At 43.9% G+C, this 15,152-nt stretch overlaps 1 protein-coding gene across 6 annotated transcripts in view; it reads left to right on the top strand.

Moving 5' to 3' along the window:
- The window catches only part of kiaa0586 (KIAA0586 ortholog), an 85,536-nt gene that overhangs the window by 44,994 nt on the left and 25,390 nt on the right, over window positions 1–15,152 (top strand). For all 6 annotated transcript variants that reach the window (XM_029001738.1, XM_029001728.1, XM_029001773.1 and 3 more), the window contains 11 exons: window positions 2,402–2,583; window positions 2,758–2,844; window positions 6,458–6,547; window positions 8,413–8,597; window positions 8,780–8,889; window positions 9,701–9,879; window positions 10,299–10,470; window positions 10,555–10,696; window positions 11,024–11,235; window positions 11,599–11,675; window positions 12,020–12,148. In XM_029001738.1, coding sequence (XP_028857571.1) covers window positions 2,402–2,583; window positions 2,758–2,844; window positions 6,458–6,547; window positions 8,413–8,597; window positions 8,780–8,889; window positions 9,701–9,879; window positions 10,299–10,470; window positions 10,555–10,696; window positions 11,024–11,235; window positions 11,599–11,675; window positions 12,020–12,148 — 1,565 coding nt within the window. The remainder of the gene's footprint in view (window positions 1–2,401; window positions 2,584–2,757; window positions 2,845–6,457; window positions 6,548–8,412; window positions 8,598–8,779; window positions 8,890–9,700; window positions 9,880–10,298; window positions 10,471–10,554; window positions 10,697–11,023; window positions 11,236–11,598; window positions 11,676–12,019; window positions 12,149–15,152) is intronic.

Raw genomic sequence — 15,152 nt, 5'->3', positions numbered from 1 at the left:
AAAAAGTTCCTCCACTGTCCATTACCGACTCACTGCCTCTCTTTTTTTGTTTTTTTTGAGTGCTTCATCCTAGGTGGTTTTTAAAGGAGAAGAAAGCTTGACTACACCTGCAAAAACAATTCCTGACCTTGGTTGGCCTCAAGTGTTTGTTAATATGTGAAGAATGAAGACTGTAACAGCTCATCTATTTTAATTCATATTGGGTTTTAGAGGTTAATGCATCTTAGAAGCAATACATATAGTTTTACATTGCTTTACTGTGTGTGTGTGTGTATACATATACATACATAAAATATATACAGTATGTATGTATTATATATTTTTTTGACAAATTTTAGATTCTCTAGATGATCTTTTTAAGGGAAAATCTATTATTTTTTCCCACTCTCCATTTTATGGACAATGTCTTAGGTGTTACAATGTATGTTTCATGCATGCATGTTTGGGGAGTTGATAGGCTTCTGATTTTGCCATTTGTTTTCAAGATCCTATTAAATGCAGACATGAACAAAGGCCAGTTGTTGGTCTAAAGCAAGTGTGTCTGTGTGTGAGAGATCTGGTACAGCAAGTCTGAAGTCTGAAATCAGGCTGTGATTAATAGTTCCATATGAGTCGTGTGTCTGTGAGAGTGTGTGCCGAGGCCTGCGGTGCCACACTGGAGGGCTCCAGATTAGAGGCGGCCTAATTTCTCTCCGCCGTGGCTCCCCTGAGAGGGCAGTTGGAATGGCACAGAGCGGCTGGAGTCCCCTAGGGACCTCAGAGTGCCTTTCATCTGCCGCAGATGCTAAGACAGGCACATCCACGGACGCCCTGGAGTTTCAGGCCCCTGCTAACTGCAGCAGGCAGCCCTGACAAATCTGCTTAGAGAGTTTCACACCGACTGGCAGCAAAGTTTCGGGTCTGTTTGACTTTCATATAGAATTTGGTATGTGCATTGTTGAGAAGACTGTGTGTATATCTGTGTGTGTTTTGGTATTCTTTTCTTTTTTTTTTCTTCTATTACAGGGGAGTATTTTCACAGTACATCACTGCATCTGGGTATCATTCCTTTTTATATTGATTTTGCGCCTCATCTTCATGTAGGAGGAAGTGTCATACCCTTACTAACAAAGGAAAAGTACACACAATCACGTTGTCTCCCACGCACACACTTACTGGGCTGCGTCTTGTCTGAGCTGGATTAATTGTGCGAGATTTTGGAGATGTGTGGAGTAATGCATCTTGCTGGGATTTTGTGTGAACATGCTTTTGAGATGGTGGGGGGAAGATGCGTTATATTCCCTCTCAGCCTCTCCGTGTTCTCCATGTTGATGATGCAAGTGGGAATTTTTTTTTAACTATGCAACATTCATGCTTTCCACGTAACCCCCCCCAACAGACACACACACACACACACACACAGATACATATATTTATATGTTCTGGATGAGTCATTTCTGCCCACTTTTGTTGGAAGGCGCAGTCTCAGTTCTCTTTCATTGGAAATCATAAAGCTGCCGCTTCCCGGCCTCTGGTGGGAGCAGATCTGCAGATGGGAAAACCAGATTGCTGTGATCTGTGTGGTTTTATAAAAATATATTGCTTGCTGCTGCTAAACCAGCTATGCAGCCTTTCGGCCCTCTGTGTCCGTGCTCACCATCACAACACAGATGCCCGTCATATGCCTGGGCACAGCTCACAGGTGACTGGGAACACACACGTGTGTGTGTGTGTGTGTGTGTGTGTGTGTGTGTCAGTGTGAGAGAAGTTGTATGTTGGAGGGTAGGGTTTGTGTTTCAGAGTCCCAGTTAAGATGTGATTGGTGTAGATGATGAAATGAAGGGACCGGCACTCCTCTCTCAGCAGCGCAGTATCTGGGGACTGCAGTTTGGTGACTCACGACTGAGGCAGAGTGACCATGTTGCACTTACTTTTTTGCACTTTTAACCTGCCGCAGATGCTGTACTGAGGTGGAGCCTGGAATTAGACACTCATTATTCATGAGCAAAAAAAGCAAAAAAAAATGCTTCATGCAGATGAGGTACGGGTTCATTTTATAGCAGCCAATGGATTTTGATTACAGCATAAAATTAAGATAAGTGAGACGTTGTGAGCTCTACTATTAATTGGCTTATGGTATGTGCAGCCCATACTCTGTACTGGCTATACTCTATTATTAATAGTAGAATTAAATATATTGTAAACAGAAATTCAGACCTTTGATCTATTGATGCTATTTTCAGCTTTGTTGTACAAATTAAATTGTAATGCACAATATTTCTTTGAACTCTTTGTAGTTCGTAGACTTGGAATTTGCTTTCTTTTACAATGTTATTTATTACTCCCTCCAAATCAATAACCTCTTTCTTGATTACTTTGTGTAACAGCATTTCATTGGTCCTGGTTGTGGTTTGATTTGCAGGGCAGCCTAGAGTGGATGGCCACGCCCCCCAGCCTTCCCGTGTCATCATTAGTAACAGGCCGGTAACCGTGACAACGTCATATACTCCTAAAGTTGATCCAGCCCCCTGCAAGCCAAACGTGCTTCTTCTGGAGGTGAAATCTGACCATGGGAAAAGACACCCTCCTCAACTTCAGGTTCAGGTAAAAGGTCAAAGTGTCACCTCAACCAGTCATGATATTTTATTGATTGGTAATCAATGGATTCAAGTGTTGAAATCACTCCCACCTCAAAACTGTCAACTTTTGAACAAAACTTGTATAAGTGTAATTTATGTTTTCATGGTCAACACTACAGATTTCTTTTATCGGTTTTAGGTCCAGCCCAGCATCAATATTGATAGCTTCTCCAGTTCCAATGCAATCATCTCTCCTCATCCTACTCTTCCTCCTCCCAACATTCAGGTACGTCCCACGCAGAGAGCAACAGGATTTTAGACTTGAACTGGTCACTATTCAGATTGCATTTCTGAATACAACTCACGGCCGTGTCACACTCCATAACGAGATGAATATCATGCAGTGAATAGCCCACCATTTAAATGTAATCAGCCTGGGAGGGCTCACACTCATCCCTCCTGAACGGTCTTTTTTTTTTTTTTTTTTTTTCCCTCCTTTCCTCCCCTCTGCAGAGTCCACAGCTCGGGCACAATAGTGCATTGAGTGAGGCGTGAGGGGATCTGTTTAGGTTACAGGGTGTGTCTGTATGTGTGTGCTGTGTCGTTTGTATGCCTTTATGGTTACGACCAAGTGGAACGTGTGCATGTTAATGAAAGTCTCGCTGTGAATTTTGCCGCTATGCAAAATATGATACATTTATCGCATAGAGCCGCACACAGTTTGGTGAAGGCACGCTTCCTTTCTTCAGCCTGAACCAGTCTGATATCAGAGCTGCTTTCATTGCTGCATGACTCAGCTGGGCTTTAAGTGTGACTGAAGACATTTCACTACAACAGCATTTCCTACAGAACAGAAAAGAGGATTTCTATTTTTCGAGCCGATCGATCAATCATGACACTTTGCATTAATGTGAGGACTACTGCTCTGATTAACTTGAATGTGAGACAAAACAAAAGCGCTGCTTTTCTGCATCCCCCTGAGTGCAGGGTGTTGAGTATTCTGTCCTGCGTTTTACCCAGAAAATTCAGAAACCCTGCAGTTTTTTTTTTTTTTTTTTTTAAACGTGTCTACTAATCGAGTGGAAATACATATAATTGTGAACAGATTTCCTATCAGAGACGCTAAAGACTGCACCTATCTACCCTCTTACACACAAGCAGATTCTCACTCCAGCAATCTCAGCTCCAGTCACTCACACCTGGTTGCCAGGCAACGTATGCGGCTTCACTACTTCAACACCGGGCACATTAAGAAAGGAGGAGAGGGAGACCGGACAAAAGTGTTCTGAGGCAGGAGTGTCTGGTAAACAGTGTCACCTTTTAAGCCCATTCGGATGAACAGCGGTTGGCTGGGGCAACACATGTTCCTGCCGGCCGAGGAGTCCTCCACGGTTACGTTTTTTAAATTATTGTCTTCCTAGATCATAGCCTCTCTGGTATGTGTGTTTTCCTCTGTATGTGCAGAGTGAGCTGGTCAACACAATGGGTGCTATTTTCATCTTATAAGATGCATGTAGCACTGTTGCATTAGGATTAGGATTGCACCACAGTTACACTGCTTCATAAATCTGGCCGAGTATTAACATATCATCTGGGCAATGTTCTGGGCAATAATCTGTATTTAATTGTTGTGTACATTCTTAAGAAATAATATGTATGTAATATGTAATAATATATGTGAGAAATATTTTTAGAACACCATTGGAGGTTTGCAGTGTTATCCTGTTTCTGCTCTTTGTCTAGACAGACTCAGCCCAGCCAAGTGTATGAATTATGAAGAAGCAGAAAAGTCGAACCTGAACACAGTTCTCGCTTGTTTATAGCCGAGCCCTGGTGCTCTGGAGGTATCCATTTACCGTGTTCGGCCCCCGTTGAGGCTGGGAGAGGGTAGGAGCGAGTATACGCCAGGCAGTGCAGGGGTGGGGGAAGGAGGAGGGGGGGGAGTGATGGATGTGTTCCAGCCCAGCAAGCTTTGCTGTTTCCAGGCTCTGCCTCGAGGCAGACAGGGCCTCCGTGCGGAGGTCCAGAGGTGTGTTGACGACCCGGCCAGGAGCAGCGCTTCACCTGCCCCGCCCACTCTCCTCTCCAGTCCCAGCCCTCCAGTCGGCCGGCCCCAGTGAGTCATCGGGCTGGCGTGCCCCATACGAGTGCTGCCAGTGCCAGCACGGCTGTTCTTCAGTGGCATCTGATCTGTCTGAGAGCCCAACTGCTCCGAGGGCGTAGAAAGAGTGACTCGCGGGCAGAGCCAGCGGAGTGAAAAATGCAATTTTGGAGCGAGACTGGGAAGGAGGGGGTCTGTTGGGGGTTATAGTAATCGTTGGCTCTGTGTTTTTGCAGCCAAGCGAGTGGCTGGAAAAACACATGATGAGTGAAGAGTTTGTAAGGGCACCAGAGCTCGTTCTCTGCTTTCTAGCCTGCCACTTTCTTAATGGCCTAAATGTGTGTGTATGTGTGTGAGGGTGATGGAGAAATGGAGCACACCAATTGTTTTTTTTTTTTTTATATATATATATATATATATATTTTTTTTTTCCCCTCCTCCTCCACATCCATTCTGTGGCGCTGAATTGGTATTGACCTGCTCAATCCGGTCCACCTCTCCCTCCCTCCATAGCCCCCTCATCCCTCTATCTCTGTGCGCTGCGTGAGGAGAATGATAATGAACGCTGAGATTCTCTCTCCGCCTCTGTCTCTTTCTTGGCCCACTGCAGTAGGCTGCCCCTCAGGTCTTCCAGCAGCCAAGCGGCGTAAAACGCCGCAGTCGCAGAGTACCTGCAGCACCGCCACAGTCACACACAGGCGGGCCCCCTATTCACCCACCCCTCGGTTGAATAATATGAAAATCCACATTTCTGAAGATTTTCAGATTTGTTTTTCAAAATGGGACTATTAAAATTTGGTCACTATTATTACTGCTACTGGTAATAATAATTCAAATATGCTATTTCAATTGCACAAATGAACAGTTATTGCAATGTTTGTAATTCATAATTACTGTTACTAGGTATTTACCTTATTCACTTATTGTATTAATATTGTCGTATTTAATGCATATTGGTTAGTCCTACCTCTTTGTACTTCACTTTCACCTAGGCTGGTGATTTATATTTAATTCTTCGTTATTGATCACTGCTGCATGAAATATTTTGACGATTCCTAATATCTAAATAGGTATGGGCTTCCCTGAGTGCAGAAGAAATTATTGATTTGCTTGTTAATTCATTTTACATTGATTTATTATTCATTGCCCAAGAAATGCCTTTATTTGGGTAAGAAAAGGCCTAACCATAATAATAATTCCAACCTGCAACCAGCATTTTTATTCATCTGCCATTTAAATTTAGATTATTTTCATTTCAGTGCAGATCAAGTGAGTGAGGAGTGTGACTACCCAGGCCCAGAATGTGTTGCTGTGTCTGTCTGTGTTGTGAGAGTCCTCTGACCGTGGAGAATTTGGCTTTGCAACTTCAGTAATCACGCATGCTCCTCTCTGACCCCGGGCAGTGCGGGGAGCCCATGATCCGGAGCGCCCACTTGGCCGAGGACAGAGTGACCTGATAATACTTGCGATGATGTAAGCGGTGCCAGAAGAGTGCCGCAGTTTGATGTATGCTTCATACTTGTTTCAGATTACTCAGAGTGAGGATTGGCTAATGCAGTCGGCTGGAGACTGAGCCCTGCCTCTAAAATGATAATGGAGGCTGATCGATTTTAACCAAACATCCGTTCCGGGGAAAGCGAGAGCGCTAGGCTAAATTGAAGTACTTCTGTAATTGCAGTTTGTGACGTGCGTTGTGGTTAAGTCATCTTTATGTGTGTTGTCAGCAAGCAGCTTCATTTGTAAAGATTGTCATTTAATACTTTTATTTTTACATTAATGTGGAAACACTCTCTTTCAGACGGCTGGAGGAGTACAAGAGCAGCTGGAGGAGGAAGAGGAGAGCGGTTTCCCAGGGACACATTTTTTGGCAGTGGCTGACATCACTCAGGTACTTCACAGTGCAAAAGCATGTTTGTTCATTGAGTAGTTCTGAAGAGGAATTGCTGATATTTGATCAATTTTGTCTGCAAGCCAAATGGAGGTATGTCCTAGATCAGCGGTCCGATGTGATTGCAGGCTCAGGTCCAGCATGCTGTGGTCACCCCCTCGTCAGCAACCTTGGCTGTTGCACTTTGCATGCTAACATGAACCGTTATTTTATAGTTAGACTATAAGAAGTGATTACAAACAAGAAAGGAAATGGACTAGAGGGATCTAGGAAGGAATAAGAAATAGGAAGGATGTGGTCCTTCCTACACATCAAATCAACAAACACATTCACTAGCCTTCCAATATACCTTTTGAGGAAAAGGAAAGCAACAAAGGCCAGAATTCATTTCACATTTACATCGTTCATGCTTTCTGACATGAAGCACACATGCACACAATAATTAGACTGTTGCACAAACATAAATACACAAGGGCAAAGCCTCTGTTAATACGAAAACACCACTGCATGGTCATTAGACCATAGCCGTTGACTGAAGAGCTTAAATCCACGCTGTTCTCTCAGGTTCGATGGCCGGTGGGGACAAATTGTCGTTTTAAGCAGGTTTCAGGCTCACCATTGGCCTGAGCTATTCCACATTGCCCCCTTTTGGTAGAAAAGGGGACTGCAAGACTTGTTTGGCATAGGAACAATGCCAAATGCAGCATTTCTATTGTTCCCCCACATATGTTAATTAAGCTTTACATTAACTCTGCCAAGTTATTAGTTTTTTTTTATGCCGTTGTATACATGCTATATACATTCGACTTAAATATTACTGCAGTCATTCTATGTATTTTGTGTTCTCATTACATTCATAGACAATATCATGCCAATACTGAAGTCACTACTAAACTACTATCTCCCCCACACACTTTTCTGTGGAAAAATAAATGTTTGTTCAATTTTTACATTTTAATCGTGCAGAGCCGGTTGTAATTGCGGATTGTAAAGGCATATTTTAATTGTTAACATGGCAGTTGGAATTGGAAACTGTGGCATTAAAAATTTTCCAAAGCCGCAAAAGCTGTAAAGCATTTAAGCATAAAACCCACAGTTGCCTATAATTAAGGCCTCTATGGATTTTCCAATTATGCATTCTTTCCCCTCAATCAACCCCAGCTCTCAATCATGTTGACCAAACCACCAAATAAAGGATGCAGATTGCTCGTCCAGGCCAGCCAGTGCACTTATGTAAGTCTGTCTCACTGCCAGCTCCAAGCTTAAACCCCTCCATCAGTGTGTGAGCACCTTTCAGACGTGTTTCTGATGGAGCTCTAAGCCTCAGAATGTCTCTTGATCTTGGCAAAGTCAGACAGGTCTCCTCCATGTTTCTCGTCTTTGCACAACTCTTGCTTTCCTTCCTCACCATCTCAGTGACAGCAAAATGACGAATCGCTCTGCCTAACTGCTAGAGGAATCAGTGAGGAATGCAAACCAGTAACCAAAAATGGGCAAAATTGAGACGTGGGGTTGAATGTAGGAATTTCAATAGCATCTCTTGTCTGCTTGTTCTCATCTGAATAGGAGATGCAGATTTCCAAAGGAGAATAGCAATCCACCAACGACCTCAATTACAATTACCCATTGCCTCATCTTTGCTTTTTTCCACTTAAACATAATCAGACTGGGTGATTTATATATTAATTTTTGTTGAGGTTAAATTCAAATGAGCTTCCTTTTTCTTTTGAAATCTGTCAATCATTTTTCTAATGCTCAAGCCTGAACAATTAAAGTGTACGAATTTTAATTCCTAAATTTACTACTTCAATACAATGGGGAACATGATTGTACTTTTTAATAACCTTCATGTTTAATACCGACAGGAATCGGAAGCAGACAGCCATCTACGACACGCTCCTATAGAGCTGAACGGCCTGCCATCTCCTCCTGCAACTCTGTACCTCGGCCCAGCCTTCCCCCCTCAGCCGCCTGAGCCTGCCCCTCTCACAGAGCCTATCCTCAGCACCATTCGTCAAAGAGAGACCATGGAGAACCGTCTAGTTGACTGGTACAGATTTTTCATTTGTTCTGTTAAATGACTGCCAAGTGACTTAGTCAGATATTAGCCATTTTTACAGGAGTATTCCCTGTAATTGCAACAGTTTGAGGCAGAGGCCTGTGCCATGGACATAAAAGATATTCTTTCTCTCTGCTAATATGTAAAAAAAAAAAAAATTGCTGTCGTGATAGGGTCGAGCAGCAGCTGATGGCTCGTGTCATCACTGAGATGTACTCTCTGCATATCCAGACTGATCCAGCCAGCCACTCAGAGCCCGAGGACAGCGTGGCCTCAGATATAGGTCAGTAGACTAATATGCATCATTCAAACCGTTAATCTGTTTTACAGTCAACCTGCTGTTACTACAGTCCTTTGCAGGCCCTACTACATTACATTTCATCACGCTAATTACTATCACAATCACAGGGACAGTCCCCCTGGAGCAACTTTATGGACGTCATGGAAGCAAGTCAAATGGTCATGAGTGTTGCTAAACTTGCTACAATATTATAAAGATCAGGCAGAACTTTGACTTGTTTTATCTGCTTTGTGGGACATGACTGAAGAGCCCAGATTCTGTTTTCTCATTAGGCATTGGTGATGGATCTGGTGGCTTCTCAGGCGTGATGAAGGCCGTGCGCTTTCACCAGCCCATTAATCCACAGCCTCTCATTTAACAGAAAGATCAATGATGGATCACGTTTGCAGAGGAGGCTGCGAATCGCACATCAGCAAAATGCCGTCAGCGTTTTCTTCATCTTCTTTTCTCTGTAAAAACCCTTTGATATAGACAAAATACTGCCCTTGTTTTTTGCTTACTTTAGATTACTTTTCAAATATATGCAATGTGAATTGTATGCTTTTGGTATTTAAAAATCCTGGCAGGAGTTTAGTTGCAGCATTTCATCAGATTTTGGTTGATTACACCTAAAGTCCTCAAGGATTCCTCTTAGTCTGTACTTAATTTAGTTGAATCTGTATATTGGTCCGGACGTTTAACTGAAGGCTGGTGCCATAACCCCTTACTGTGTATTGAGAATCAGTGTGATGCACCATATAGATCAGGTATTGTTTTTGGATTGTTTCATGTGGCTGTTGCCTTTGGTTGTCAGTGGAGGCGGCTGGAGGTGGAGGTGTGCAGCTGTTTGTGGATGCTGGTGCTCCAGTGGACTCGGCTCTCATCAGACAGTGTGTGGATGAGGCACTGGCCGAGACCATCGCTGTCATGTTGGGACAGAGAGCAGAGCAACATGAACCCATAGCCCCCAACAGCCAGACAAACGCACAACAGGTAGAACAACATTTAATGTTAATGACTCCATCCATTTCTCCAACCATGATATAAGGTCAGAAGTTCAGCTGCTGTGGACTATAGCTGAAATCTATGTAGTATTATCTAGTATATATAACATATATTCTGAGATTTTTTTTTTTATTTTTATTGGAATGACAGCAGTTTACAATGTCATTGTGATGCTTGTGATTAGATTACTTAAAGATAGAAACCACAGTGTCTGCCGAGAAAAGCTCGGGCCCTTGGACAATTGTAGTTGAGGACCCCGATGCAGGGTCAAACATTTGATTAATGGCCTTAAAAAAATGTGTTAAGTTTTCCTTAAACCTGCAGAAACCCGTATATGGAACTGCTGTCTATACTGCTTACATATTAGTATGCTCTTTTTACCTTTTTGTTTTATTTATGTCCTTCAGGAACCTGTAGTACCCACCCCAGTACCTACACCAGAGCCTAGTTTAAGGCCAAGTCCCAAACCGTTAAGCAGAGGCCAGTCTCCAGTTCATACACCTGAGTCCTCAGAACAGAGCTCTCCAGTTCAGCCACCCAGAGACACCCAGACATCTGATCCACAGCCTGCCCCACCCGGTCTGTTTTATTTACACCCTAGACAAATTTCATTTAGTGTGTATTCAATTATATGTATTTATTTATTGTAATTACATATTTCAGTGGTAGAGCATTCCCCAGTACCAACACCCTATGTCACACCTGTACCATCACCACCCAGAGTTCCCACGCCCTCTCCAGAACTTTCTCAAAAGGAAGAGGAGCTTCAGAGTGAGAAGGAGGAACCACTACAGCCACGTCCTGTGTGAGTAGGCTTTTTTAGGCTTCTTGTTTCTGGACAATTTTTTTGTTACCATGATAATTGCTATTAAATAAATGTAAACATTACAGAGTATGCAGAGTCAGTTCAGTGTGATTCTATGGAATCACAGCACCCCCTGCTGTTAATAGAATGAACTTTTTAAACTGCTCTTATTTTCAGTTATCACAACAACACAGTTGCAAGCAGTGATGGGTTTTGCTATGAATTCAATGCCTTTGTAAAATAAAGTATTTTATAATACTGCAATATAATTCTCATGAAATAAGTCTGAAGTCTCTATGTACTGAAGTCTCTTCTCCACTCCTGTAGTATTATGCCTGGCCTGAAGGAAGGGCACACTCCTGTCCCTCCATCTCCTCCACTCATCTCCAGGCCAGAGATCCCACCAGCCCTGCCTCCAGCCCTCTCTCCATCCCTCACAGAAGAGAGTAGCTCCACTGTTCCAATAAGTGATACAGATTTTCCAGGAACGCAAATTTCAGATGGGGAATTACTGCTTAGCAAGATAGGATCAGACAGGGGTGAGTACATAAAATCTCATAAATATATAAACACACTGCACCCTCCCACACCTCCATATACATTATGATGTATTTACATATACATACTTAACAATATGTAAGTTTGAAATTCTAAAATAGTAAATTTAGTACATAAAATAGTACACCACTGCCCGGGATGCAGGTAATGAAACAGACCTGTAATCAGATGGTTGCTGGATCGAATCCTGACCTGCCAAAGTCCCCCAGAGCAAAGCACATGTTGAACAAGAAATCACTTTCACGTTCATTTATGATTTAACTATTGAACCAGGGTTTGCCTTGTTCTATAAAAGGTTTTTACACTGTAGAGTGTTGTAAATGCTTAACTTATTTCTCTCCCAGCTCTTCAAGGCCACACTCTGGTCCAGCCCAACCTGAACATCAGTTTCTCCAGCTCTCTGCATGGAGTCCTGGACATGGTGAAGTCCCTTTTTTACTTACTCTGAAATCATTTCAGTTTTATTTTCAGCATAGTTTTAGAATTGGAACAAAACGTGTAGACCAATTTATCTCATAAATTTGATGGGTTCTTCCAAATGCCCCATGAATATTTCCAAAGCTGTGCATAAGGGAATTGAAGTGTAAGAAAGTTACACCAATTTTGTCTGAATAAATGGGCCAAAGTTGCAGCAAAAATTGGTGAGGAGGTTGTGGAAGGCCAGCAACTTTAAGGCAGTGGCCCCACATTCAATATGATGAATGGATTAAAAGTGGAAACTGTACATTGATTATTTGTTTTGGGTTGTTCTGTTGGTCCTTTCAGGATGATGACCCATCCAGCGAGGGTCAGGTGGCACCTTTGCCAAGTGTTCACTCCTATCATGAATCAATACTGACTCTGCTTTCTCGCAACGAGGAGGCTCCTCTCATTCAGGATCCTTCACAATTTGAGGTAAAACATGGCCTACAGTCTTGCATTAGATGGTCACTAATCCAGCAAGGATGATGTCTGATGTTTCTAAAGCTCAGCAGATATTTGAAAAGCTGTCCAGCTCTCAAAAAGGTCCCTTCAAAGAACTTTGGACCTCCTGCATCAGGACACTATTTACACTTCTGAACTTACCTGCAGGGGGCAGTAAAATTTCAAATTAGGAATTTTCCTGAAGTAGACATTCAAGGAGACAGTAACCCTTATCTGGTTGTTTTAAAAGATCAGTAACATGAAGTAATGCATACATGGGGGGGCTATAAAAATATATTTATGCAGACAAACACACACCACCCAGACAGCCATACAGTATGTACAGAAATATATTCACACACCTAACTCTTTCTAACATTTGCTCAGTATCTCACTCTGGGAAAGATATGGTCAACTCCCGTATGGCATGCTTTCCGAAGCACCTCAGTCCAGATGAACGTGGAGCCAAATGAAAAAAATTCTAATCATCAGCACTGATACTAAGTACAGTGCACGCAAGCGGCGGCGCTGTGGCATCAAGCAAGTAAAGCGTAATAAATGTGTGCGTTGTAGCCCAGCTTGCAGTAGCAGAGATATCATGTACAGAAACACCCCTGAATAAAGCCCAAAGGTTAGCCATGGCCCTATTGGAATGGGCCACAATCCTCTGTTGAGACATGAAGCCTCCTGCATGGTACGCCAGGCCAATTGCCTCCACCAAACAGCCTGATAAGTGCTGAGATATTGGCTTACCTCTGTATGGAGGAGTTCAAGACACAAACAGCTGGTCACTCCTCCTGAAAGAGATGCAGTGCTGAGAATCCCTCATTTTTAACAGGGCCAGTGGAACCACAGCTATAGATGAGGCCATGAGCCCAAGAAGGAGCAGACAGGTCCTGAAATGGACTGCTCCACCACTGCTAAACAGGCAGATGCACTGTTTTAAAGACATCACTCGTCTCTCTGACAGTGAAATTTATCTGGAGGCCCATATATTTTATGATCTGAGATGGCACTAGTGAGCTCTTGGTGTAATTTATGCTGAAAACCAGCTTGGTGAGGTGAGTCACCAGCATCCTCTTATTGTGCTCTGCCTGCTCTCGCATGTGGCACAAAGCAGGTAATCGTCCAAATAAGCCAAAAGTGTCTGAGTGCAGTCAGGGGCCCACGATAAAATCATAAGCCCCACCATGGTAAAGGAATCTTGAGATATTTCCTCTAAGCAGGATAAATTTTTATATGAAAGTATGTATCCTGCAGATCCACTGTGGTGATCCCAAAATCCCAAATTCTCCCACACCACCCCTCTACTACTTTCCCTCCACTGGCTCCCAGTAGCTGCACGCATCAGGTTCAAAATACTGTTGCTGGCCTACAAAGCCAAACATGGAGCACCATCCTACCTCACAGCCCTTATTACACCTCGCACTTCACCTCGTATACTCCAAACCTCCAGTACTGCTCGCCTGGTCCCCCATCTCTGAAGGTAAAAGGAAGACGCTCATCTAGACTCTTCTCTGTCTCTGCCCCACGGTGGTGGAATGAACTTCCCCTCGAGGTCAGAACAGCTCAGTCACAAAGCTTCCTCTTTAAAGAATATTTAGATTAACTTGTAACTTTCTTATTGTCGAACTTGTGTACAGAATCTACAACAGAGTGAATAAAAGATTGTATTCATAGTTGGGGTCGTAGTGAACCGGATTTGATCTCTTCATCGATGGTAACTTGAAAGCACGTTTTAAGTTGCTCTGGATAAGGGCGTCTGCCAAATGCCGTAAATGTAAATGGTGATCCAATTGCCAGGATGGATTAAGCAAAAAAGGCCCTTGTGTGTGAGCATTTTGAATCTGAACTGCTATAGGCATGTATTGAGAACACGCAAGTCAAGAGCCCATCGTCCTTTAGGATCAGGTGAAGCGCTCCATTTTACTTGGGAGTGATTGTCCTTCTGAGGAGAATGAAGCTCTCCTGGACGAGTGGAGGTGATGAGCCACCAAGGCCTTGACTGTGGGGGGTTGGAGAGCTCCAGCTCTTCCATGCCACCAATGTCCAAAAAATGAGTAGCCCTTGACAGGTATGCAGTTGGAAAATTGCTTATCTCAGAACCGTTTTAACTCACACATGCAGGCACCGTAGGTAGCAACTGTCTGCATTGGGACAGATGAGAAGTTTCTTTCTGTCTTTAAAGACCTTGACTCCAAGGTCGCCCTGTAAATGCCCAGCCTGGCCACGGCTCTTTGACAAACTTCAACCAGACCAAAGTCCCCTGGGGAGGGCTCGCTGCCCTGAATTCTGGGAGGTCTGGTCTGCACATCCTGGAGAATGGCATCCTCGTCTTCCTCCTGTCGTCTCCCTGTCTGGGCTTGGGGGGGTAAGCGAAATGGGTCAGTCACACATGTCCTTGGCAACGTGCAGTCACTTCTCCATAATTCTGACCAGCATGGTCTTACAATGAACGCAGGCATCCTGGTCAGCGAGCGACGCCTCAGCGTGTCTCACCCTCATGCACATAATGCCCATGGGGGCGGGGATCCTTGCATGAGATCGTGAACTCATACGCCACAAGGCGGTTGCAGGACGCGATGTCCATTGCCCTGGGGAGATCATTTGGAGAGGGGTTGGCCATTGTGAACTTGGTGGGAGCTCAAAAATGGTCAGGGACACTCACCACAACGTGTTAGTATTCAGTGGGTAACTGGGTTGAGACTGCTACCCTCCACAGAAATTAATGTGAAAGGAAGCCCCAGTACCCTGAGGAGAAGTGACTGTGAGCCTGCGTTCTGCCATGAGGCCCTCGACGGCTCGCCTGTGAAGGGTCAGCAGGGGGCAGCCACAATCTGGGCGCTGAGGAAAGTCCTTCGATCCTCATGGGGAAGAGTGCCAGAAGGCAATTCTAGTGGGATGCAGCAGCTGATATAGGGGAGGCGGGACCCCATTGGTTCGCCTGCAACAGAGACAGAGGGCGTATACCGAGCGAATGTTTAAAGAGACCTAC

Source organism: Denticeps clupeoides, chromosome 1, assembly GCF_900700375.1.
Source record: "Denticeps clupeoides chromosome 1, fDenClu1.1, whole genome shotgun sequence".
Lineage (NCBI taxonomy): Eukaryota > Metazoa > Chordata > Actinopteri > Clupeiformes > Denticipitidae > Denticeps > Denticeps clupeoides.
Note: the sequence above shows the minus strand (reverse complement) of the source record. Positions and strands in the feature narration are given on the sequence as shown.